Raw genomic sequence first — 24,997 nt, 5'->3', positions numbered from 1 at the left:
ATAACTTTAAAAAATTACTCTTGAGACACCTGCGTTGTTCTATTCGTTGTTCTGCATCTTAATTTTTTTTTTCCCGCATGAACACGTTCGGTCAGATCGGCCTAGTCTCCTTTTTTCCTTGCCATCTACAATATACCAATACTTACTGGAGTATGGATGGAGAAGAGCTCTGTGAAGTTTGGCTGCGAGTCTCCCAGGAAAGAACTGTTCCCATAAGCAAGATGAGGGAAGCTTTCTGCTCCCATGCCTTTAGGACTGGAGAGAAGAATGCCTATTTGAGATGTCCTCACATGGTAGGGAAAGTTCTTATTGGCTGCTGAAGGACGTGTGATGGCCTAGAATAGACAGGTTAAGTTATAAATTTTTTCATGTTTATTGAATCATTTTAATTGCTTAAAGGGATAGTTCACCCAAAAATGAAAATTCTCTCATTATTTACTCACCCTCATGATATCCCAGATGTGTATGACTTTCTTTCTTCACCAGAACACATTTAAAGAAAATTAGAAAAATATCTTATCTCAGTAGGTCCTTAAGTGAATGGAGATTTCTCTTTTGAAGCTCCAAAAATCACAAACAGTCAGCATAAACATCATCCATATGACACCAGCTGTTAAATTAATGTCTTCTAAAGCAATACGATCACTTTTGGTGTGAAAAAGATAAACTCATTCTAAATCATGCTTCCGGTCAGGAGCATTATGTGCGTGTGACGTAATCGCATTGGCATTTGAAACACATGAGAACTTAAGCACGTGCTTCACAGCCAGAAGAGCAGCGCTGTTTAATTTTTAAAAATGTGATCTGGTGAAGAAAGAAAGTCATACACACCTGGAATATCGTGAGGGTGAGTAAATAATGAGAGGATTTTAATTTTTGGGTGAACTATCCTTTTAAACTGACTTGTGTAGTTTTTTTATGTTAAAATTCTTTCTTGAGCTTAATATGCAAATTAAACTGTAAAGTGTAACACCCTGGCTCTATGAATACATTCCTCTGTTTGTTTAAACAGCCCATCAAGCCTGAAACAGCAACAATAGCACGACCAGTCGTGTGAATTTGGGGATTTTCGATGGAGTTTTCTGGAAATGCTTTCAAACCGGTATTTTTGCAATTCCGTTTGATGATGCTAGTGTTGCAGAAATTACACATTTCAGCTTTAAATACATGAGGAACTTGATAAACAGAAATATCCTAAATAAATTAAGTAACTGATTAACAAATTTAGTAACAAAAAACATACTAGGAACACAATATGGGCATAAAGATGGATTCCAAGTTGGATGCCATTCACAATCTTTTCCCTGGCCCAGCGAGAGATGCCAAAGTTGGCAATCAGAGCCATGACTGGAACAGCAAAAAACCTAAGAGACGAAAAAACAGAGTTGGATAAATACAGACAACTAAAGCAAGGAAAGATGGACAGCAGTTTCATGGTCTGTTAATCTGAACTCAAGCTGTTGACATCAGAGTTGGAAAGTATCTAGTTACAACTACTCTCGTTACAGTACTTGACTACATTTTTCTATTTTTTAAAGTATAAATAAATAATTGTACTTTTACTTGAGTAGATTAAAAATGAAGTATTCAACTTCGCTACAATTATTTTTCACCACAAAGTACAAAAAAATACAAAATATTTCTGAATTTTTGGGAAGAAGAAAGTCATAAGCGCTAAATCTGTTTATAAACTAAAATGCGCTGTGCGCAGCACGACGGAAGCCTGCAAGGCACAGCATCACGAGCACAGCAGCTTGCATAAACTGCCACCGGTGTCCTCTGTTCTCTATTAGCTTCTTCAAGACTTTCTGCCCTGTCACTATACAAGAACTGTAATACTGTGATTTTCTGCATATTTCATTTTATTCTGGAAAGGAGCCATTCATTCAGGTATGAGAGAACCGCCTGAACACGTTTAACCACTGATCAAACTTCACTTGTTTTTAAGGTAGGCAATGATTTAACCATGTCAAACATTAACACAATGAAGTTTGACATATATATATGGGGATATCTTGTTTACCTGTTACTATATGTCTAAAAAAAAAACTTTTTAAATACCTTAGAAAGATGCCAATAGTGTCGGAAATTAACGGGACTCGGAGCAAAAATGCCACCGAAATTCAAAATATGGAGGCAAAAAATTCTCACGCAACGAGTTCCCATGTTTTATTAATAATATCTGATATAGTTATAATTACATACATTGCGATCTACTTTTGACTTTTCACTGAACATAATTTATTTCCTGCCGTCCGGTTCCTCACACCATCATGCGCACAGATGGGCTCTCCGCTTCTATCAATCCGCGTCAGTTCGGTATTTTACTCCCGTGTTAAATTCTGTAACCGTTCACCCCTCTTGTTCAAAATAAACTGTACTATCGTGTAACACTCTCTCTCACGGTGCTGTACTGTACTTCCCTGCCCTGTGCAGCTGTTTATCTGTCTGAAAAGCCTCACCAACTAGAGGCCAAAAGTGTGCAAGGGATGGATGTTATATAAAGAAGGTATGAGAATGCACAAAACATAATGTAACCAAATGCTACAATTTACTTAATAATATTATCTCAATATGTTAAATAACCATAATGTTAATTAAGACTTTATTATTACAACTGTAATACAATAAAACATATACAGAACAACCACTTTTAGTGTTTGAATCAATCATACCTCTCACTAAACACTGTGTGAAATATTTATTTATGCCTTATTTTATTCAGTTGGCATGTAGGAGTTGATAACAGTTTGCTTAATAATCTCATTCCATATCTGGATAATTGCTGCAATATCATAGAGGATAAATTTCCTCCTCTATAATATTGCATTATATTAGTTTTGTACAGTATGTTAACTTAGCCAAAATACTTGGACATTCTGTACATGAATGAGAATAAACCTGAAATAGGAATGTGTTTCAGTCACAATGAACATTATGTAGTTTTGTGATGATTTAGAGACACTTAGAATGTTACAAATTACTATTTCTATTTAAATAAATGTTGTATTCTTAAAATGTTCAGTTTGTCCAAGAATCCTCTTGCAGCAATGCAGGTCTTTGGCATTTAGAAGCTGCTAGTTTAGGACCTGTGAGGAAACTTGAGACTGTGATTTACTTGTCTTTTTGTTGTGCATCTGGCCATCCACTTCCCTCTTTATCCTGGCTAGAGATTCTTTTTTTAAAACAGTAATGCATGGAATAGCCATCATCTCTCTAAACAATATACTTTAGGAGAAAATAGAATTTCAGGAGAAATAAGTTTCTTTTTGCCTATTTTTAAAACCAAAAGTTGACTTCCAAGTGTAAAGCAACTTGTAAGAACTCAATACCTCAGCAAATGGGGAAAAAACCCCACTGATTATAATTTCCGCATGCTAGCGCAACCTTTTTCAATTGTTCTAATATTAAGAACATTTTATTGATTACCAAATTAGCACTTTAGAATGCTTTTGCAAGGAGTAGATGAAACAGTATATGTTTGCCATCACGGGTAAAGAAAAAATGGAATAAATACCACTTAAAACAATTATTTCAAACCGTAATAATAATTTGCAATTAATAATTTTGGCAGTATTTTTGATCAATTTAATGCATCTTTGGTGAAAGACAAAAATGTCTTTGTGTTCTAAAAATGGAAGCGTATATACTATATGTAATATAATTTTCTTATACAAGTAAACTTGTAACGTAATTAATTGTGTAGTTTTTTGGCAAAATACTTATTTACTCTTAATTGAGTCATAATATTTCTCAGTAATTCTACTTGTACTCAAGTTAATTATTTCTTCAGTAGCAGTACTTTTACTTAAGTAAAAAAATCAGTTCTCTTTTCACCACTGGTTGACATATAGTTAAGAGCAACAACCCACAAAGGTGTAGAGACAAATTGCATTTATGCTGCCTCATGCCTTGTCATGTCAGTTCTTTTTCATGATGACCTGGCAGAGTGGCATAGAATAAATGATATATTGCCACAGCAGCACTGTAAAGAAATGTAATAATTTCAGCTTCTAATTTCACAGGGTTTTAGCTAAACTTACCACAGAGTATATGCAGTGAAGAAGGGAAAGTAGAAAGGTTGTTTTTCAGGGTAGTGTTTGAGCGACACCAGCACAGCGTAGCAGAACCATACGTATGCAAGTAGCTGCAAACCCATTAGACCATACCCTGCAGGGCTGTCATAAGCATAGAGCACCTCGCCTGGATCAAAGAACTACAAACACACACAGACAGACAGACAGACACACACACACACACATACACACACGCACGCACGCACACACACACACACACACACACACAGAGCATATAAAAGTGGAGAATGGTGAAATCACTTGCCCTTGGAACCCTGCCTGTATGATTGATGGTTTTAAATCTGATCGTGGCACAAATCTGTTAGGCAGCACAAATGGAATGTAGTGGAACATTCCATAAATCCAAACATCTAAAGCTGTATTAGAGCAATGTGTGACATTGACGCAAGATGCAATAGGACCTCTTCCGGGATACTGCATCTCTCTACAACTGGGTCAGCCTCTCTGCCTGTTTCCCACTCTCTCTGTCTTTATCTGTCTATCTGCCAGGTTCCATTACACCACGCTACAGCAACACAACATGTTCGTGCCGAGTAACTCCATCTCATAGCCTTATATTATGTATGGAGAAGCACCTAGGTGCAGCGTGGCATACTGCAGATATTGATGATGAGACTTCAGACATTTTACACATAAGGTAATACTAAAAGAAGACATTTCTGGAATGGAATTATCTTTTTTCTAGGTTGTGGTTATCTATGGATAGGAGAGCAAAATGAATATGCTCATCAACAATTCTCATATCTTTTGCTGTTGATGTCAAAGACCATGCATCCAGTCGAACTCGCAAATGCACAAATTCATATATATATCACTTGGTAGAAGCTAGCCAAGTTACACAGATGCCAACATAGACAGGTTGTGTGACACTCTCATTTTAGAAGACCATGAACAAAACTAAACAAGGTAAAAGAAAATATGAACCAGACTACTTTAAACACAAGTTCACTTGCAGCGAGGATAAACATTGTTTGTGCCGAGAACAATGCAGAGAATTATTGGCTGCCGAGAGCATGAAGCCATCAAAATTCAAGAGATATTTAGAAACCATACACTCCAAATATAAAGACAATGCAAAACTAAAAAGTCAGTTTACCTATTCAGCAAATGTCATGCTAAAAAGGTTGCATATTGTTTCATACAGTTCATGGTAATACTAAAGGAATGTTCCAGGTTCAATGCAAGGTAAGCTAAACCGATATTGTGGCATAATGTTGATTACCACAAAAATAATTTCAACTCTTCCCTTGTTTATTAAAAAAAAATCTAAAATCATGGTTACAGTAAGGTTACAGTCCATAAACATTAAAATACACACTGTTTTAAAAGTATGTAAACATTGATATAAACATTATTTATTTTGAAAAAGTGACTTACTACTAACCTTATCTGTGTAAAGTTACAGTATATACAATATTATACTTTGTTGTTTAACTTAGATGACGTTTTCCCGGAAAACCTTGTAATCGATTTTATAACATGAAAATCATGTAGAACAGAGATTTTATCACACTAAATGGTATATTTATGTCTTGTTGCTTTACTTTTGAAACAGTGTGTATTTTATTGTTTATGGACTGGTCCCCATTCACTTCCATTGTCAGTGCCTTACTGTAACCTAATTACTAATTATTATTATTATTTTTAATAACCGAAGCGAGATGAGTTAATTTTCGGTGGTAATCAACGTTATGCTACAAATGCTGTCAACTGAGTGTACCTTGTATTGAACCCAGAACATTCCTTTAATACGTTTCAATGTTTGATTTTAAGGGCTATTTTGTTTTTGTTTTCATCTATTTGATAAACAATTTTATTACTGTTTTGGGTTGCCACTACATGTCCAATGTCAAATCTGTGATTCAAAACCAATTTAGAACCACTGATCAATAGTACAATCTAAAATGTTATAAATCTGTGAAACCAAGGAAATCAAATCTTACCTCTGCTTCGTATATGAAGAGGATGATGTAGGTGATGGTGTACACTGTCATATAAATGGATAGTTTGACAGAGCCACTGTGGCTTATTCTTGCCCTGGTTGACAAACAAGAAAAAACATTATGTATGTCAATTTCTTAGACTAGCTCAATTAGATTCTCATGTTTGATGTACAGATGTGAGTTTGAATAATTTTCTCCAGTATATCACTCACAACATTGGACCAATACATTGTCTTTTCATCTGGGTCACATTTGCATTATTACCCTTGCAAGTCATTACCCACACTAGGGGACATGTAAGGCTTCTTACCTGGTAACTGTGAATCCCTTTCCCAAGAGAATCAGCATAAGCAGGAAAATCAGGAAGCTCACAGAAAAGAGTAATTTTCCTGGTAAAAGGGGGAGGCCCACTGAGAATTAGGCAGGTGACCACAAGCAGGTTGCGCTATGAATTTGTAAGGCCTCATTAAGAAATGAAATTAGGTCAGCATGGATGTATGCAGTCACACACACACACACGTGTGCAACATGTTGAACCTGAGAATATTAAATATTGTTGAACACACATACTGTAGATTTATTACACAGTACTCTGTATCACTTGATTCTGATTGGTCATTTGCAACATTGAACGGTCAAATAGTTTTGTGTAATGACAGCTAACTGTCAAATGGATCGTTGTTCCAGGCAACTGATTTATTACACCCTTTGCTAATAGCTACCAACTGTACTATAAATTAACTTCAGTATTCTTTCTAATACTGTATATATGGTTAGAAGCTGAGGAGCGCCCAGTTAAAACAAGAAAAAAAGAAAAGAAAACATTGGCAAAGCAACCAGACTATTTAGACTATTTTTACGATTTACAACAGTGCTTCTCAACCTTTTTGACTCCAAGGCCCCTTGTTGATGTTTAGATTAAGATGTTTCCTCTGGTAAATATATGGTAAGATATTTAATCCAGTTCTTCTGCTATAATGATTCCAAAACTGCATGTTTTCAACGTTTTCTATTAATAGAAATTAGGAGTGTCAATAGATTAAAATAATTAATCATGATCAATTTTGTGATTACAAAAATTTCAAGAAATATAAGTTCTTCTATAAAAACAACACTTGTTGATGGGGGTTGTTGAAATAAAATAAGAAATGTTCAGTTTAGATGACTAAAACTCAAGATTAGAAATCATATATTATTATAATTTATCAGATTATTATATCTTATTTTAAATTTAATTCATGTTGCAGCCCCCTTGGTAGTCTGCAGAGGCCCCAGCCTTCTTGGGAACCACTGATTTAGAATACTTCCGTATTATTTTTGGACCAAATAGACTATTTTTAGCAAAAGCTTTTAACTAATCTACAAAGTAAGATAATAACATAATAAAACTATTTCAATTTTAACTGAATATTTCAATGACTATTCCGGGTTCAGCACAAGTTAAGCTCAATCGACAGCATTTGTGGCATAATACTGATTACCACAAAAATTTATTTCAACTCATCCGTCCTTTTCTTAAAAAAAGAAGCAAAAATCATGGTTACAGTGAGGCACGTACAATGGAAGTGAATGGGGCCAATTTGTGAAGGGTTTAAAGGCAGAAATATGAAGCTTATAATTTTATAAAAGCACTTACATAAATTCTTTAGTTAAAACTATTAATTTAGCTGTAAAGTTGTTTGTTGACATTACATTGTCATTGCAATGAAGTTGTAAAATTGGCTATAACTTTACACAGAAAAGGTTAGTAAGCGATTTTATCACACTAAAATCATGTCAACAAGCATATTGCTTTGTGGAGTATTTTAACAGTGAGTATTTTAATGTTTATGGATTGGCCCCCATTCACTTCCATTGTAAGTGCCTCACTGGAAACCAGATTTGCTATTTTTTAAAGAACAGGAGTGTAAAGTCTCAATTATTTTTGTGGTAATCAATATTATGCCACAAATGCTGTCGACTGAGCTTAACTTGTATTTAACCTGGAATATTCCTTTAATATATTTATTAGTTTGTTAAGTAGCCATGTAATAAGTGGGAGAATGAACAGTGAGCCAGCCATTATCACAAAATTAGCCCCTTTCAGGATGATCACACCCCTCTGCTACGCATTGGGGTTTATTTTGCGATTATGACCAGCTGACTGTGCATTTTCCCTTTCATACAGCGCTTTCCTCACCTAATATCTTCAGACTGCCATTCCCGACACCATCTCTGGCATAAAGACCCCAGTAAATGCAAAAGAATAGCAGGCTTAAGACTGGGAGGAAGGAACCAGAAAGTGAAAGAAAGGATGGCAGAGATAAGAAAGAAAAGAGAGGGATAACAGTGGGAGTCGCAACAAGAAGGCACAGAAAGGAGCAGAATGTGTGGAGGAAATCAGGAAGAAGGAAAGTAGAGGGGATGACACAAGAGATATTGTTATGCATCTAGGGTCATAAAAGCCATAAAATGTGCTTGTGTTTATGAATGTGAGTGTGAGCAGTTGGTCTATCTCACCCTCGACTCCAGCCGCAGTCATAAACATCTTATAGGTCGTATGGAGCAGCTGTCTTCCTTTTAAATTATCTTAAAGAATTACAGAGAAAGGGAGAGGGATTCAGGGGAGATGAATAACTAAATCCAGAGAGATTAAGAACAGAAATGCACCATAATGTCTGTATATTTATTTGTCTGGAGGAAATGTAAAAACAAATATCCTTTAATTTAACACTGAACAATAACACTTGCAAATTAGGCACTGAGACCAATGAATTTGAGATCTTTTATGCCTCCAGGACATGGAAACTCACAAGCAAAATAACAAGAGAGGGTAAACACAGTGGCGAATATGACCAAGAATGTGATATCTGTCTCCAGAATGCCTAAAATAGATTAACAGAACAAAAAACAAGAAATTGCATTTAGTCACAGTATGAACATGCTGAACGGTTTTAGTTTAAATCAGAGCTGAAGTTAATCAGTCTCATTCAATAATAATGCATACATACAGTGCACACATATTTGTGCGAAAGAACTGTGTGCAAACATTTTCACCAGGAATCATGATTCATAGATAAATTTGCACATGAAATGTATTCTTAATTTAGGATAAACCTGATTCTATTTTGGATTAAATTTAGAATCAACTGAAACCACAGATAAACAAAAAACAAAGCCTTGAATGGCTGTACAGCGGGGATTGTGTGGAAAATCCTAATATGTAGTTCTTTTGAGGTGCAGGGTGTAATCTGATTAGATAGTTATTGTAATCTAATTTTTTTTTTTTTTTCCAAAAAGTAATGTAGTGCATTACATTTTCAATTATTGTAATCAGATTACAGTTAGTGACTTTCAAACAAGTTAATTACTTTAAAAGGTACAGTTCACCCAAAACATTTTATTAAAAATTAAAAATCTTTTACTCATCCTCATGCCATCTCAGATGTATATGACTTACTTTCTTCTGCAGAACACAAATTAAGATGTATAGGAGAATATTCAAGCTCTGCAGGTCCAGACAATGCAAATGAGTAGTGGCCAGAACTCAGAAAGCCCAAAAAGCACATCAAGTCAGCATACAAGTAATCCATATGACTCCAGTAGTGACAATATGATAGGTGTGGGTGAGAAACAGATCAATACTGAAGACTTTTTTTTGCTATAAATCTTCACCTTTGACCAGCCCTGACCAGTATGGGTGTTTGAATGTGAAAGTGGATGTGAAAGTGTAGATTAACAGTAAAAAAGGACTTAAATATTGATCTGTTTCTCACCCACACCTATCATATCGCATCTGAAGATATGGATTTAACCACTGGAGTCTTGTGAAATACTTTTATGCTGCCTTTACCTTTATGTCCTTTTTGGACCTTTAAAGTTCTTGCCAACATTCACTTGCATTGTATGGGCCTACAGAGCTGAAATGTTCATCTAAAAATCTTTGTTTTAGCTCAGCAAAAGACTAAGAGAAAGAAAATAAAGAGAATTTACATTTTTGGGAGAACTATCCCTTTAAATGCATTACTTGGGTTACACAAATTTCAAAAAGAATATTATTTATATAGAAGACATGTAATACATGAATTAAGTTAATATGTACATCTGTATGTAATTCTGTGCGAGCTGAAGGGCGTGCACCCCCTAACAAGTCTTTGTAAGCAGAAACGTGTGGTGCACATTACAGAACTTGCATGTAACAATAAAGGTGGAAATATAGACAGTATTTTGAGTTGATTGAGAAAAAAACCTTTTGTGAAAAGTGTTTTAGAAAGTAAAAGTAAAGTAATTAGTAATGTGATTACTTTTACAATGTAGTAATCAGTAAAGTTGTCTGATTATAATTTTACATAAGTAATTATCAGTTTGTAGTGGATTACTTTTTTGAGTAACATACCCAATGCAAATGACTAACTGGGGCATACGCTCTCACTTAGGATATGGTAATCTGGATTCATCACAAATTCAGAACGAGGGTAAGAACAACTTTATGTGCTTACGCACCTGCTGTGAATCCAGTAGAAATTTTGCCTAAGAGCCTTTTATACACACATAAGTGTGCAACTTGTGCGCAATTACTAGTAAATGAGACCCATTATCTTTATAGGATACACTCATGCAAATTTCTATAATAAAAGAACTGTTATCATTCATTATGAGTGCTATGAGTGTTTAAGAAAATATTTATTGGTTTTCAATTGCCTCACCAAATTCATCTGCAGAGAAGTGCTGGGTCCAGAAAGATTGTCCATTGGTTAATGTCATTTCATATTCCAACTGTAGCCCATCTCCCTGTGTTGCATGGCAAACGAGAAAAAGATAGAGTTCAGTGAAGAGACGAGCAGGAGGTGCAAAACCAAGAGATTGAAAAAGCGAGCGAGGAGCTGGAGAAAACCATACAAACACTGAGTGCGCAAATAGATCTTTGGGCTATAAAAGACTTCAAAGCAGTAGAGTTTCTAGCTGTTGAGAGGATTTGGGCCCGGCTTAATAAAAGAGAAACACTTTGATTTCACTTGGCAGGAAAAACCTATTCTCTCTACCTACCTCCATCAAAAGGGTGAGGACCATGAAGCACACCCTATCACAAAATCAATGTGACCAGAGATGGAGAGGCGAGAGAGATAGCGGGACAGCAATATAGAGTGAGAGCGGGTTATATAGAAAGAGAATGAGCACAAAAGGCAGAAGTGAGTAATCAAAGACTGTAACAGAATTTAGGAAACACAGTGGAACTGTATAAGACTGGCTGATGAGAAAGGAAATATGAGAGAGAGAGAGAGAGAGAGAGAGAGAGAGAGAGAGAGAGAGAGAGAGAGAGAGAGAGAGAAGAGAAGAGAAATTGGCAGCAGGCTCAGAGAGGTTCCCTTAGGGGCAGTGCACGGAGACAATGCTTTACTGCAGTCCAACAGGATTTAGCATCATGTCCATTGGCCTGCCTCCATCCATGAAACAACCCTTTAAAATCTGGCCCATTTAGGTGGCTAAAATCCCTTTAAATTGTGTCCCACTGCATGCACAGCTCTTTCAGATGCACTTCCTCTACAACAGAATAACTCACTGCCTTCTGAAGAGGGTCTAATTCAGCACTGAGCCTCTTCGACCAAAAAATGTAAAACTTCCCATGTAGCTTCTTAAGCCCCAAATCAATTTAAAAAAGGATCAAATTATATTTTGCATAAAGAAAATGAAGCCTACATTTAGGGCCATTGAGACTGTATGCATAGTGACATTATTGTCAGGACACTTAAGCATATTGTACCACACAATTCTCATAACTGTAGCACATCCAGGCATATCATATTTACTGTTCCTGTAACACTCTTCAATAAGGTTCAATTTATTCACATTAGTTATTGCATTAGGTATCATGAACAAACAATAAACAATATATACAGTATTTTACAGCATTTATTAATCTTTGTTAGTGTTGGTTAATAAAAATACAATTCATGTTAGTTCATAGAGCATTAACTATTGTTAAAGTTAAGTTTATGTTGAGTAATTTTGTTAACTAATGTTAACAAATAAAACCTTTTTGTAAAGTGTTACCACTATTCCCATTGTTTTCAATTATGATTTTCATTACTGTAACACGGTCAAATTTTTTTTATATACTGTATTTCAATTAAAAAGATGCTGTTGTTCAATTATTTTTTTTTATTTATTAAAATCAGCGGAAATAAAAAGGCAGTTGCAAGGGAGTATTACTACAATGTACTGTTTAATAAATATTTTAAAATGTAAATGATTTATCATTAATCTTGTTGCAGTAATGAGAATATCAGAATTACCATCTTTTTTCACATTGCAATAATGATAATTAGGGGTAAAATGTGCTTAACTGTCATGAAATGTAAAAAATGTAAAGGCCCTAAAAGTAGACTTCATTTTCTATAAACAAAATATAATGTATTATTTCTTTCTTTTGATTTTGAAGTAAAATAGCACCAGGACATTTTCTTGTCAGGTTTCGTGAGAATCACGCTATTGTATTTTTTTAAAATGTGATTTTGCTGGGGTCAAAATAACCTTCAACTGAGACAATATTACTATAATAATGCCAGTCACATTTTCTGCAAAGTGCATTCCTACTACTTTGTGGTAAAACAAAGGGACAATGCTTCAGTAATACCTGTCTACTATGTTTTTATTAAATAGATTAGAATCTCAAGGGAAAATGAGAGATTAATTTTGAACTTACTATTATACAAATGACATGTTATACATCATTGAGGGCTTTGAGATCCCCAAAATAAAAACAACAAAGCCAATCTTAGTGGAAAACAAGGGCTTCTTAAGCAAATATTTTGTTTGTTGTATATTGCTCTTTTTACAAATAAATGTATACTTTAGTTAAATTATAAACAAAAGTTAATAAATTAGATAGTGTTTGATTTTCACTATTAGAGGGTTTGTATTTTAGTGTTTCACCACGTACCCCACACTTGCTGAGGGCGATGTACCACCATCTCTCTCTGACTGAGCGAAAACTTCGACCTCCTACACAACTCAGCATCTCCTCATTACCCTCTCCTTCAACCTGACAGAGATAGGCACAAAGACAGAAGGGTTATAAGGAGAATCATGCATGTGCCAAACAGACAAACACACAAACACTAAGCTTGACTCCACTGTGTCTTACCATACAGCCAGACCAGGTATAGCGGGTGGTCAGGTTGATGACCTGGTTGTTTTCAGGCCTCAGTACTGACTCTTTCTGGTAACAGTCCTGTAGAGCACATAAACACTCCATCAATAAACATGTGCTCTCCATTGCATTTCAAACACCCTATTACAAGAGCTGAAGTCCTAAGCAGCAGATTAGGTTGTATGATGAAATGCAGGGGCTCTCTACTAGTACTTTTTCATAGAGCCCTGGAATGTGGATCGTTCCACATGAAGGAAAAAAATGTACTGTATTTAAACACACACTTGCACTGACACTAATGCTTTTTTGGAAACTGGATTTGGGCTCCTAATCCATAGAGCACTACTAACATTTCTCCTTTATTCCTCATATTTTCTACTTTAGATTCTCCCAGCAATGCACACATTCAGGCTCTTGGTCTCTTTTTGAACACACACACACACACACACACACACACACACACATTCTGTCAGTACACTTAGTATTTTCACACACATGAACACAGAGTCTGTCAGTGTATGTCTCACCTTGTCCGGCCTCTTGTACACAGCTGGCCATTGAGAGCTTTCATCAAAGTAGAGCAATATGTTCTGACAGCAACGGGACTTTCAGGGAAAGACAGAATAATGGAGATATATATATATATATATATAAGAGAGAGAGAGAGAGAGAGAGAGAGAGAGAGAGAGAGAGAGAGAGAGAGAGATACATATTAATACTTAAATTGTCTATGCCACCTATAAACACCAGATCACAGAATGAGCTATAGGCCTGCGACAGTGACTGAAAGACACAAAAAAAACAAAAAAAAAAACAGAAAGAGATGAGGGAGAGAGACAAAGACTGCATCAATGAGAACATGTAATGATAAAAAAGGAAAAAATCAATAAAAAATGGAAAACATTAAAAAAAATTTAAATTGATTTCACAGATCATGATTAATGTGCAATCTGAAAAATATTTTATGATTAGCATTCAAAACAAGTTATAAAAGCATTACAAGCAGATAAAATAAATCTTTGTGTGTTTGTAATAAAAAACAAATTCAAAAATGAAATACAACAAATTAAACCTAAATGAAAATTTTGCAGAAAATAGCCTTTTACATAGAGATGAGGTGGACAAAAGTATTCACATAGTGAATGTGTGTGATCGGGGAGACAACATCAGTACTTCAATCTTGAGTAAACACTTAAAGATAAGAGATTTCCAACTTCATCATGTCTTGTATGTAATCTTACCTTGGGGTATCGGAATTTAAAGTCCAATCTTCCAAAATCAGTCAGGAAGCAAAACCTTGTGAGGAACACCCAGTCCTGTGAAGAAGAGGGAAGCGAAAATCTAAAAAGTAATTTACGAACTTTTAAAGCACGTCTAACAGTTTAAATGCCTTCACAGAGTAGGTTTCTTTAAAGCAGGAGTGTATGATTTCTGCAACACTAGTGTTACCAAACAGAATTGCAAAAATAATCACAACACACTGTTTTCAAACAGACTCCTGAAAACTCCCCCTGTTTTCCACTGGTTGTACAACAGATAGCACCACCCCAAACTCACACCATTGGTTGAGTCAATATTGCTGTGTCTAGCTTAAAAGGCCACTCAAACAAACAGAGGAATGTTTTGGCAGCACTATAGAGTTAAACAATGAGGTGAAATATACCTACAAATGTCTTACTTTCAGTTGTCTCTGCATATTAAGCTGGTATACAAGAAAGAATTTTAACACTGAAAAAAATAAGCATGTCAGCTTTAACCTTTTTATAGGCCAAGGACCCCTTGGTAGATTGAGAGACTGAGTAGGGATCCCTTGTTACATACTGGATACAATTTTAAATCTAACCTATAATCACATGCTTATAGTAACAGTATAAGCATAGTCATGTACTGAAATAATTTATATGATGCTTAAATTGCAAAGCCATGGTTACATTGCATTATTGGTTTACATTATATTTAAATTTTACTTAAAGTAATAGTTTACCTAAAAATGAAAATTCTCTCATCATTTACTCACTCTCATGCCATGCCAGATATCTAAAAAAAAGATTTTTAAAAGATTATCTCAGCTCTGTAGGTACAATACAAGTGAACAGTGACCAAATCTTTGAAGCTCCAAAAAGCAGATAAAGGAAGCATAAAAGTAATTCACAAGACCCCAGTGGTATAATCCATATCTTCTGAAGCGATGCAATCAGTTTTGGGTGAGAACAAACCATAACATAATTCATCACTAATAATCCTGACATCAGCAGTCTCCTTGGAGATAATCATTTCAAGCTAGATTACACTTCTTGTGCCATCTAGCACTCTGCGCATGTGTCAAACTCTAGGAATTGTAACAGAGCTTAAAATCATGATCATGCCTAGAGACTGCAATGGCAAGATGTACAGTGAAAAATGAGTTATATTTTGGTCTGTTCTCACAAAAATCGCTTTAATTGCTTCAGAAACTTGAAATTAACCCCTGAAACATGGAGTCTTAGACAATGTTTACACCTGGTATTAATATACGTCTCGGGTGATCCGATCACGTGTGGTCAGGTGAGAGATATCACTGTTTACACCTGGTCACTTAAATGAGTCTCCTGTGACCACTTGTGTTTGGACTTTGAGGGGAGGGTCACTGATTCATGACCACATAAATCAATCACTATATCTGTGTGTTACTTCATGAGAATTAATAGCAAAAAAAAGTCACTAAAGGGGTCATGACATGAGGAATCAAATTTTACTTGATCTTTTGACATATTAGAGGTCATTGTACTATAAAAAAAAAAAAAATGCTGTATGTTTCAGAATTTAAAACTTCCTCCTTAATAGAAAAATAGCATTTATTTAAACCAGGCTGTAGAAACAGTTTGGTTGGAATTTGTAGAACTTGTGACGTCACATGGACCAAATACATCAGCATATGACTGCCTCCAGCAAGAGATCAATGCCTATTTTTCGTCATTGCACCCTTGGCCCCGCCCACTGGTCCTCATAGTCAGTCACACAGGTGAAGAGGAGAGATGTGTCTGTTATGAGAGATTACACCAAAGGGGACTTACACAGGACACCTTCATGTGACTATCTGGATTTAAATGTTTTTCTAAACTAGATGAACGGCTTTGACCGTTATCATTCATTTCACACCATTTTTAAAAGATGCAATGTCAAGTTAGGACTCTAAAAAAGGAAACCCCCATCCTGTTTTATCTTGCTGTTGTACTGTTTTGGAGGCATCCTGGACAGTTTTTGCACCCATCTGTGCTATTTTTAGTTGTTAGTCTTTTGTACACATGCACTAGATGGACGGCTTTACTTGTTTCAATGCGTTTCTAGCATGTACGCCGCATTTTAAGCATGGTACAATCGCAACTTTTAAAAGCGTGTCTCATTCTGCTGCTGCCAATGACTGTGTAAGAAAACATGGAAGATGTGAGATGTCGCTCCAGTGAAGACCAGCGTCTCTGCTTTGGCCTGTTGAAACTGGTTGAAGCACCTAAGATCACCATGGACTGTATTACGTTTGCATATTCAGAACATTTCAGTGTGGATTGTGTTTTTCGGCTCAGATCAGTGCGGATTGCTTGTGAATCTGTCACAATTTGATTCAAGCTTTACAAAAGGAACTGTCATTGAAGGATGGGGAAGTTAAACACAACCAGACCTGGGAGTAAACAGTTTAATTCACAAATGTTTCAGATGTGATGACTGTTTGATAGTTGCTGTGCTTGATTGAACATTTTGATCAGGGACTAAAAACGGTTCAAGAAACGAAAACAAAAACCAAAAATTTAGCAGAACATAACCGAAAACCAGAACAAAGTGATTTTAAATTGTTCTGGAGTGAAAACTTTTTTAAAAACTGGAAACTGCTTAATTTTGTTCAGATAATTTTCATGAAACTAAAGGTCAAAGGGTTTATCACAGTAAATGTTTGGAACTACACCATTTCATGTTGCCTGAAAAAATTAAACATGCTTTGACCCAGAAGGAAACTGCTGCATCACACATTTCTTTGCCTAATTGTCTGTTGCATTCTGTGAATGAAGACCTTTTAAAACAACTATGTATAATTACTACATATACAGTGCATTCAGAAAGAATTCTGACCACTTCATTTTTTCACATTTTGTTATGTTGCAGCCTTATGCTAAAATGCTTTAAATTATTATTATTTTTCACATCAATCTACACTCCATACCCAATAATGACAAAGCAAAAACCAGATTTTTGATATCTTGCATATTTATTAAAAAATAAAAAACGTCATGGTTACTTGTGTAACCTCCGTTCCCTGATGGAGGGAATGAGACGTTGTGTCGATGTAGTGACACTAGGGGTCACTCTTGGGAGCCCGAGACACCTCTGGTCTTTGATAAAAGGCCAATGAAAATTGGCGAGTGGTATTTGCATGCCACTCCCCCGGACATACGGGTATAAAAGGAGCTGGTATGCAACCACTCATTCAGGTTTTATGCTGAGGAGCCGATATAAGGTCCGGCCATTTCAGTGGGTAGTTCAGCGTAGTGGCAGGAGGGACACAACGTCTCATTCCCTCCATCAGGGAACGGAGGTTACACAAGTAACCATGACGTTCCCTATCTGTCACTCACTCGACGTTGTGTCGATGTAGTGACACTAGGGGTCCCTATACGAAACGCCACAATTGGCTGAACTGTGTTACGTGAACTGGCGGTGTGTGGTGGGCAGACTACTGTGTGCCTCATAGCCAGCACACCAGGTCAACACGTAACCTCCCCCAACATAGTTATGAGTGTCGAACGGCCCTTTGGGGACAACTCGACTACCCAAAAGACAGAGACAGGCTAACCGAGTCGTGGCCTCTTTTCCTCTTCTGTTTTTCCACTCCCTAAAAAAGAAGGGGGATTATCAGACTGGGCCTCCAGGTCTAGTTGGGGGGGTGTCCCTCCCAAAGGGAAGACACCGTGGAGACCACACCTCGCCCAAAGGGGGGGGGGATATTTAAGTGGAAAAATATGTCACATGGTCTTTCCAACCATGTGGAGAGTCTTCAAGGTAGATCCTACCCAACAGGGGAGGAGTTACTACAAACATGGAGACTGTGGCAGAGGGGGCTCTGCCCAAGGAAGATGCAGTTTGCCAACAGGGAAACGAATTAGCGGAAGATATATATCGCATGGGGTTAGCCTTACAGGGAACCGCCACATGCGGAGCACCTACCCCAGAACAGTACTCTTAGTTAGCACGTGTACTGGGCCGGCAGCGAGTCTCTCCGAAAACTCGACCGCCACAGGGCTCAGAGGAAGTCAACCAGGGAACAAAGTTTGTGAACACTACTGGGAATTAATGGCGCACGTCTTCAGCTCAAAAGGAGGTGGAAGGCGCTATGTGCAAGCAATACACCCGGCTGGCTATCCCAGGATTATCCGCTTGCATTGCGTGCCACTACCTGGGACAAAACCGGTTCCACCTGGAGATTGTAGAACCTTGCAAAGGTGTTGGGTGTTGCCCAGCCTGCTGCTCTGCAAATGTCTGTTAGAGAGGCACCCCTGGCCAGGGCCCAGGAGGCCGCTACACCCCTGGTAGAATGGGCTCGTAGCCCTACCGGGGGCGGCATGTCCAGGGCATGATATGCCATAGTTATGGCGTCAATGAGCCAGTGGGCGATCCTCTGCTTGGAGACAGCGCTTCCTTTCCGCTGTGCACCAAAGCAGACAAAGAGCTGCTCAGAGATCCTAAAGCTCTGCGTGCGATCCAAATAGATGCATAAAGCACGCACCGGACACAGCAACGACAGGGCTGGGTCTGCCTCCTCCTGGGGCAGCACTTGCAGGTTCACCACCTGGTCCCTAAAAGGGGTCGTGGGAACCTTGGGCACATAGCCCGGTTGGGGTCTCAGGATCACGTGAGAGTAGCCCGGACTGAACTCCAGGCACATTTTGCTGACAGAGAACGCTTACAGGTCTCCTACCCTCTTGATGGAAGTGAGCGCAGTCAGGAGGGCAGTCTTCAAGGAGAGTGCCTTAAGCTCAGCTGACTGCAAAGGCTCAAAGGGGACTCTCTGTAGACCCTGAAGAACTACAGAGAGGTTCGATGAGGGAATGAGGCGCGGTCTGGGGGGATTCAGCCTCCTGGTGCCTCTTAGGAACCTGATGATCAGGTCGTGCTTCCCTAAGGACTTACCATCGACTGCGTCATGGTGTGCTGCTATGGCGGCAACGTACACCTTCAAGGTGGAAGGGGACAGCCTCCCTTCCAACCTCTCCTGCAGGAAGAAAATCTCTGATCTGTCTGCGCACCTCTGGGGGTCTTCCCGTCGGGAAGAACACCACTTAGCGAACAGACGCCACTTAAAGGCATACAGGCGCCTCGTAGAGGGGGCCCTAGCCTGAGTGATCGTGTCTACCACCGCGGGTGGTAGACCGCTTAGGTCTTCCGTGTCCCTTCCCGTCCAATTTTCACTGGCCTTTTATCAAAGACCAGAGGTGTCTCGGGCTCCCAAGAGTGACCCCTAGTGTCACTACATCGACACAACTTCGAGTGAGTGACAGATAGGGAACTGAAATATCACATTCACATAAGTATTCAGACCCTTGACTCAGTACATAGTTGAAGCACCTTTGGCAGAGATTACAGGCTCAAGTCTTTTTGGGTATGATGCAACAAGCTTTGCACACCTGGATTTGGGGATTTTCTGCCATTCTTCTCTGCAGATCCTCTCAAGCTCTGTCAGGTTTAATGGGGACCATCTGTGGACAGCCATTTTCAGGTCCCTCCAAAGATGTTTGATTGGGTTAAAGTCCGGGCTCTGGCTGGGCCACTCAAGGACATTCACAGAGTTGTCCCTAAGCCACTCTTCCATTGTCTTGGATGTTTGCTTAGTATCATTGTACTGTAGGAAAGGGAACCTTCAGCCCAGTCTGAGGTCCAGAGTGTTTTGGACCAGGTTTTCATTAAGGATATCTCTGTATTTTGCTGCGTTCAGCTTTCCTTCAACCCTGACCAGTCCCCCAGTCCCTGCCGCTGAAAACACCCCCACAGCATGATGCTACCATCACCATGCTTCACCGCTGGGATGGTATCGCACAGGTGATGAGTGGTGCCTGGTTTCCTTCAGACATGATGCTTGGAATTGAGGCCAAACAGTTCAATCTTTGTTTCATCAGACCAGAGAATCTTGTTCCTCACAGTCTGAGAGTCCTTTATGTGATTTTTATGTGTGTTGCACTGAGGAGAGGCTTCTATCTGGTCACTCTGCCATAAAGTCCAGATTGGTGGTGTTGCAGTGATGGTTGTCCTGCTGCAAGTTTCTCCCATCTCCTCACGTGATCTCTGGAGCTCAACCAGAGTGACCATCAGCTTTTTGGTCACCTCTCTTACCAAGGTCCTTCTCCCCCAATTGCTCAGTTTGGCTGGGCAGCCAGCTCTAGGAAGAGTCCTGGTTGTTCCAAACTTCTTCCATTTAAGAATTATGGAGGCCACTGTGCTCTTGGGAACCTTCAATGCAGCTGAAATGTTTCTATAGCCTTCCCCAGATCTGTGCCTCGACACAATCCTGTCTCTGAGCTCTGTAGGCAGTTCCTTTGACCTCATGGCTTGGTGTTTGCTATGATATGCATTTTCAGCTGTGAGACCTTATATAGACAGGTGTGTGCCTTTCCAAATCATGTCAAATCAATTTAATTTGCAACAGGTGGACCCCAATCAAAGTGTAGAAACATCTCAAAGATGATCCAGAGAAATGAGATACACCTGAGCTAAATTTCAAGTGTCATAGCAAAGGGTCTGAATAATTATGTCAATGTAATACTTCAGTTTTTTCTTTTTAATAAATTTACAAAGTAATCAAAAATCTTTTTTTTGCTTTGTCATTATTGTGTATGGAGTGTAGATTGATGTGTTTGGGGGGGGGGGGGGGGAATTAAAGCCCAGATTGGTGGTGTTGCAGTGATGGTTTTCCTTCTGCAAGTTTCTCCCATCTCCACACATGATCTCTGGAGCTCAACCAGAGTGACCATCAGGTATTTGGTCACCTCGCTTACCAAGGCCCTTCTCCCCCAACTGCTCAGTTTGACTGGGCGGCCAGCTCTAGGAAGAGTTCTGGGTGTTCCAAACTTCTTCCATTTAAGAAGGCTTACATTATACAAAGAAAAACAAGATGGCGCCACTGTCCATGGCATGCCATCTGCTACTCGGCTTGTTTTTGTTTGTTTTTATATTTACTATGACTTCCAGGATTCAAAATGCTGATGCCTTGTTAACCTATGATCGTCAGATACTCCTTAACATTGGAAATATTGTTGAGCCTTGTTCCAGCAAAGATCTGACTGGACCATGTTTTAGTTTTCCTCCTCCCCCCTTCCTGGCGACCATACCTGCAGGTTTGCGCTGCGCGCCGTGTGTTGTTCCCTGGATGAAACGGCGTAGGAGAAGAGGAAAACAGGAAGATAAAGCTGTTAAGCTGAAATCTTGCCTGGTGTCTGAACAGGCCTGTCAGCTGCGTCTGGGTTGTTTTTTGTGGGAGCTGGATTGTGGCCTTGTCGTTTCGCCCCATTCTTTGGAAGTGCCTCATCAATGGATCACTCATCTGTCGGGGGATTTGTCGCTGCAGTTTCCCCGGCGGTCCTCGCCTCATTTTCGGCACTGTGGAGTGGATCATCGTTGTCTTCGCCCTCTGTGTCGGGCATCACAGCTCATATCACAGCCGGTTAGTGATTCAGTATCGATTAAGATGGCGCTGGTAAATTCCACATCGTTGGGAAACAAAACATTTATCTTAAATGATTTTATTATCACTGGGAACCTTGACTTTTTATTTGTGACCGAGACATGGCTCTCTGTTGGAGACATTAGTCCTTTTTCAGAACTCACCCCTTCTAATTATAACTTTTTTAATTCTCCCCGTCAATCTGGCCGAGGAGGAGGGCTGGCATCTGTTTTTAAAAACAGCTTTTGCTGCCGGATACTACAAACTGATACATATACAAATTTTGAATTACATTTGATCTCAATGGACCAGACAAACTCATTGGTGGTGGCGGTTGTGTATCGTCCACCGAAATTTAACAAAGACTTTATTACTGGGTTCTCAGATTTTTTAGGAATTACCACTCATAAATATGACAGACTTTTAATTGTTGGTGACTTTAATGTTCATGTCTGTTGTGCCTCTAATGCATTAGCCAAAGACTTTGTCAGTCTTATTGATGCCTTTGATTGTGAACAATTAGTGAAAGAACCAACACACTCACATGGCCATATGTTAGATCTGGTTCTGTCCCATTTCCTGTCTATTTCTGACATCCAAATAGGGGATTTAAGTTTTTCAGACCACAAGCCGGTAACTTTCACTGTTCCTCTTGATCATCATGATACTAAAATCATTAGACGTACAGGATGGACATGAAGAATTGGTCTGACATCTGGGGAGGAATTTGCTGTAGCATTTAGTGAGGCTGGTCTTTTGCACTCTGTTGAACATCTTGCAAACACCTTAAATGTTTAATTCAATGTGCAGCGATATCTTAGATACTGTTGCCCCATTAAGGCTGAAATATCATAAAAACAAATTTGAACCATGGTTAAACAGCAATACTCGGTTATTAAGGCAAGCTTGCAGGAGGGCAGAACATAGACGGAAAAGGGATAAGTTACAAGTGTCTTTTGAAATCTTACGGGAATCTCTAATTAAATATTAAAAAGCGGTGAAAGCTGCAAAGTCAAATTACTTTTCTGACATAATATCTAATAACTCAAATAGACCCAGGACGCTGTTTAATATCTTAAATTCTGCCATAAATCCTATAGGTAATACCTATCCTGCTGAGTCTTCCACACTATGTGAAAATTTTCTGAATTTCTTTGTGGATAAAATAACAGTGATTAGACAGTTGATTGTGCCTTCAACAGATGATCCTTTGGATTCTCCCAGCTGCACCATGCTCTTAAATACATTGGAGCCGATCTCTATGTCATTCTTAATGAACATAGTTGCTCAGTTGAAGCCCACCACCTCTTCCCTTGATGTTGTTCCTACGTACTTTTTTAAATAGATATTTGATAGTGTTCGGATGTGGATCTTATCAGTAGGAAATAACAGTCTTTTATCTGGGTCTGTTCCAGTGTATTTTAAACATGCCTTGGGGAAACCATTACTGAAAAAGCCAAATTTAGACCCAACAGATTTATCTAATTTTAGACCAATCTCAAATCTACCTTTTCTTGCAAACAATTTCTTTTCAAAAAAGTTGTGTTGGATCAATTACAGAGTTTCTTGGAAAGAAACAGCATTTTTGAAAAATTTCAATCTGGATTTAGGAAAACACATAGTACTGAATCGGCTCTCCTTAGGGTTTTAAATGACGTCTTGCTATCCGTTGATACTGGGGATTCTGCATTTTTATTGTTATTAGATTTGAGTGCAGCATTTGACACTGCTGACCATGGCATTCTTATGTCACGCTTGGAACACTGTGTGGGTATCCGAGGAAGTGCCCTTTTCTTCTTATCTTAGCGATATATAGCGATATAACATTTTCTGTAGGTATCGGATGTTCTGTTTCTTCTGTAGCTCCCATTACCTGTGGTGTCCTAAAATGCTCTATTCTTTCTCCCACCCTTTTCACCCTTTATATGCTCCCTCTAGGGTCAGTTTTAAGGAAGCATGGAGTGGCTTTCCATTTTTATGCAGATGACACCCAAATTTATCTGCCAATGAAACAAAATGACAAAAAAGTTCTGGAAATATCATGGTTACTTGTGTAACCTCCGTTCCCTGATGGAGGGAACGAGACATTGTGTCAATGTAGTGACACTAGGGGTCACTCTTGGGAGCCCGAGACACATCTGGTCTTTGATAAAAGGCCAATGAAAATTGGCGAGTGGTATTTGCATGCCACTCCCCCGGACATACGTTTATAAAAGATGCTGGTGTGCAACCACTCATTCAGGTTTTATGCTGAGGAGCCGAGACAAGGTCCGGCCATTTCAGCGGGTAGTTCAGCATTGTGGCAGGAGGGACACAACGTCTCGTTCCCTCCATCAGGGAACGGAGGTTACACAAGTAACCATGACGTTCCCTATCTGTCACTCACTCGACGTTGTGTCAATGTAGTGACACTAGGGGTCCCTATACAAAACGCCGCAACTGGCTGAACTGTGTTACGTGAACTGGCGGTGTGTGACGGCAAACAACTGTGTGCCTCATAGCCAGCGCACCAGGTCGACACGTAACCTCCCCCAACATAGTTATGAGTGTCGAACAGCCCTTTGGGGACAAGTCGACTACCCAAAAGATAGAGACAGGCTAGTCCAGTCGTGGCCTCTTTTCCCCTTCTTTTTTTCCACTCCCTAAAAAAAAGGGGGGGAAATATCCGACTGGGTCGACCAGGTCTAGTCGGTGGGTGTCCCATGGGGAGGACACCGCAGAGATCACACCTCGCCCAGAGAGAGGGGGGATATTTAAGTGGAAAATATATCACATGGTCTTGCCGAACTATGTCAGAAGTATGTCATGTGGAGAAGTCTCATGGTAGGTCCTACCCAAAGGGCCAGGGCCCAGGAGGCCGCTACACCCCTGGTAGAATGGGCTCGTAGCCCTACCGGGGGCGGCACATCCTGGGCGTGATATGCCATAGCTATGGCGTCAATGAGCCAGTGGGCGATCCTCTGCTTGGAGACAGCGCTTCCTTTCCGCTGTGCACCAAAGCCGACAAAGAGCTGCTCAGAGATCCTAAAGCTCTGCGTGCGATCCAAATAGATGCGTAAAGCGTGCACCGGACACAGCAACGACAGGGCTGGGTCTGCCTCCTCCTCAGGCAGTGCTCGCAGGTTCACCACCTGGTCCCTAAAAGGGG

General features: G+C 39.0%; 1 protein-coding gene across 2 annotated transcripts in view; it reads right to left on the bottom strand.

Annotated features, from left to right (window-relative positions):
* The window catches only part of LOC127452857 (transmembrane protein 145-like), a 113,559-nt gene that overhangs the window by 7,823 nt on the left and 80,739 nt on the right, over window positions 1-24,997 (bottom strand). For both annotated transcript variants that reach the window (XM_051718652.1, XM_051718653.1), the window contains 13 exons: window positions 14,411-14,485; window positions 13,697-13,774; window positions 13,164-13,250; window positions 12,960-13,061; window positions 10,726-10,810; window positions 8,833-8,904; window positions 8,540-8,608; window positions 8,220-8,300; window positions 6,351-6,429; window positions 6,041-6,134; window positions 4,044-4,216; window positions 1,244-1,364; window positions 147-335 (listed from right to left, as the gene is read on the bottom strand). In XM_051718652.1, coding sequence (XP_051574612.1) covers window positions 147-335; window positions 1,244-1,364; window positions 4,044-4,216; window positions 6,041-6,134; window positions 6,351-6,429; window positions 8,220-8,300; window positions 8,540-8,608; window positions 8,833-8,904; window positions 10,726-10,810; window positions 12,960-13,061; window positions 13,164-13,250; window positions 13,697-13,774; window positions 14,411-14,485 — 1,305 coding nt within the window. The remainder of the gene's footprint in view (window positions 1-146; window positions 336-1,243; window positions 1,365-4,043; window positions 4,217-6,040; window positions 6,135-6,350; window positions 6,430-8,219; window positions 8,301-8,539; window positions 8,609-8,832; window positions 8,905-10,725; window positions 10,811-12,959; window positions 13,062-13,163; window positions 13,251-13,696; window positions 13,775-14,410; window positions 14,486-24,997) is intronic.

Source organism: Myxocyprinus asiaticus, chromosome 15 (genome assembly GCF_019703515.2).
Source record: "Myxocyprinus asiaticus isolate MX2 ecotype Aquarium Trade chromosome 15, UBuf_Myxa_2, whole genome shotgun sequence".
Classification (NCBI taxonomy): Eukaryota; Metazoa; Chordata; class Actinopteri; order Cypriniformes; family Catostomidae; genus Myxocyprinus; species Myxocyprinus asiaticus.
This window is presented reverse-complemented; position numbering and strand designations above follow the sequence as displayed.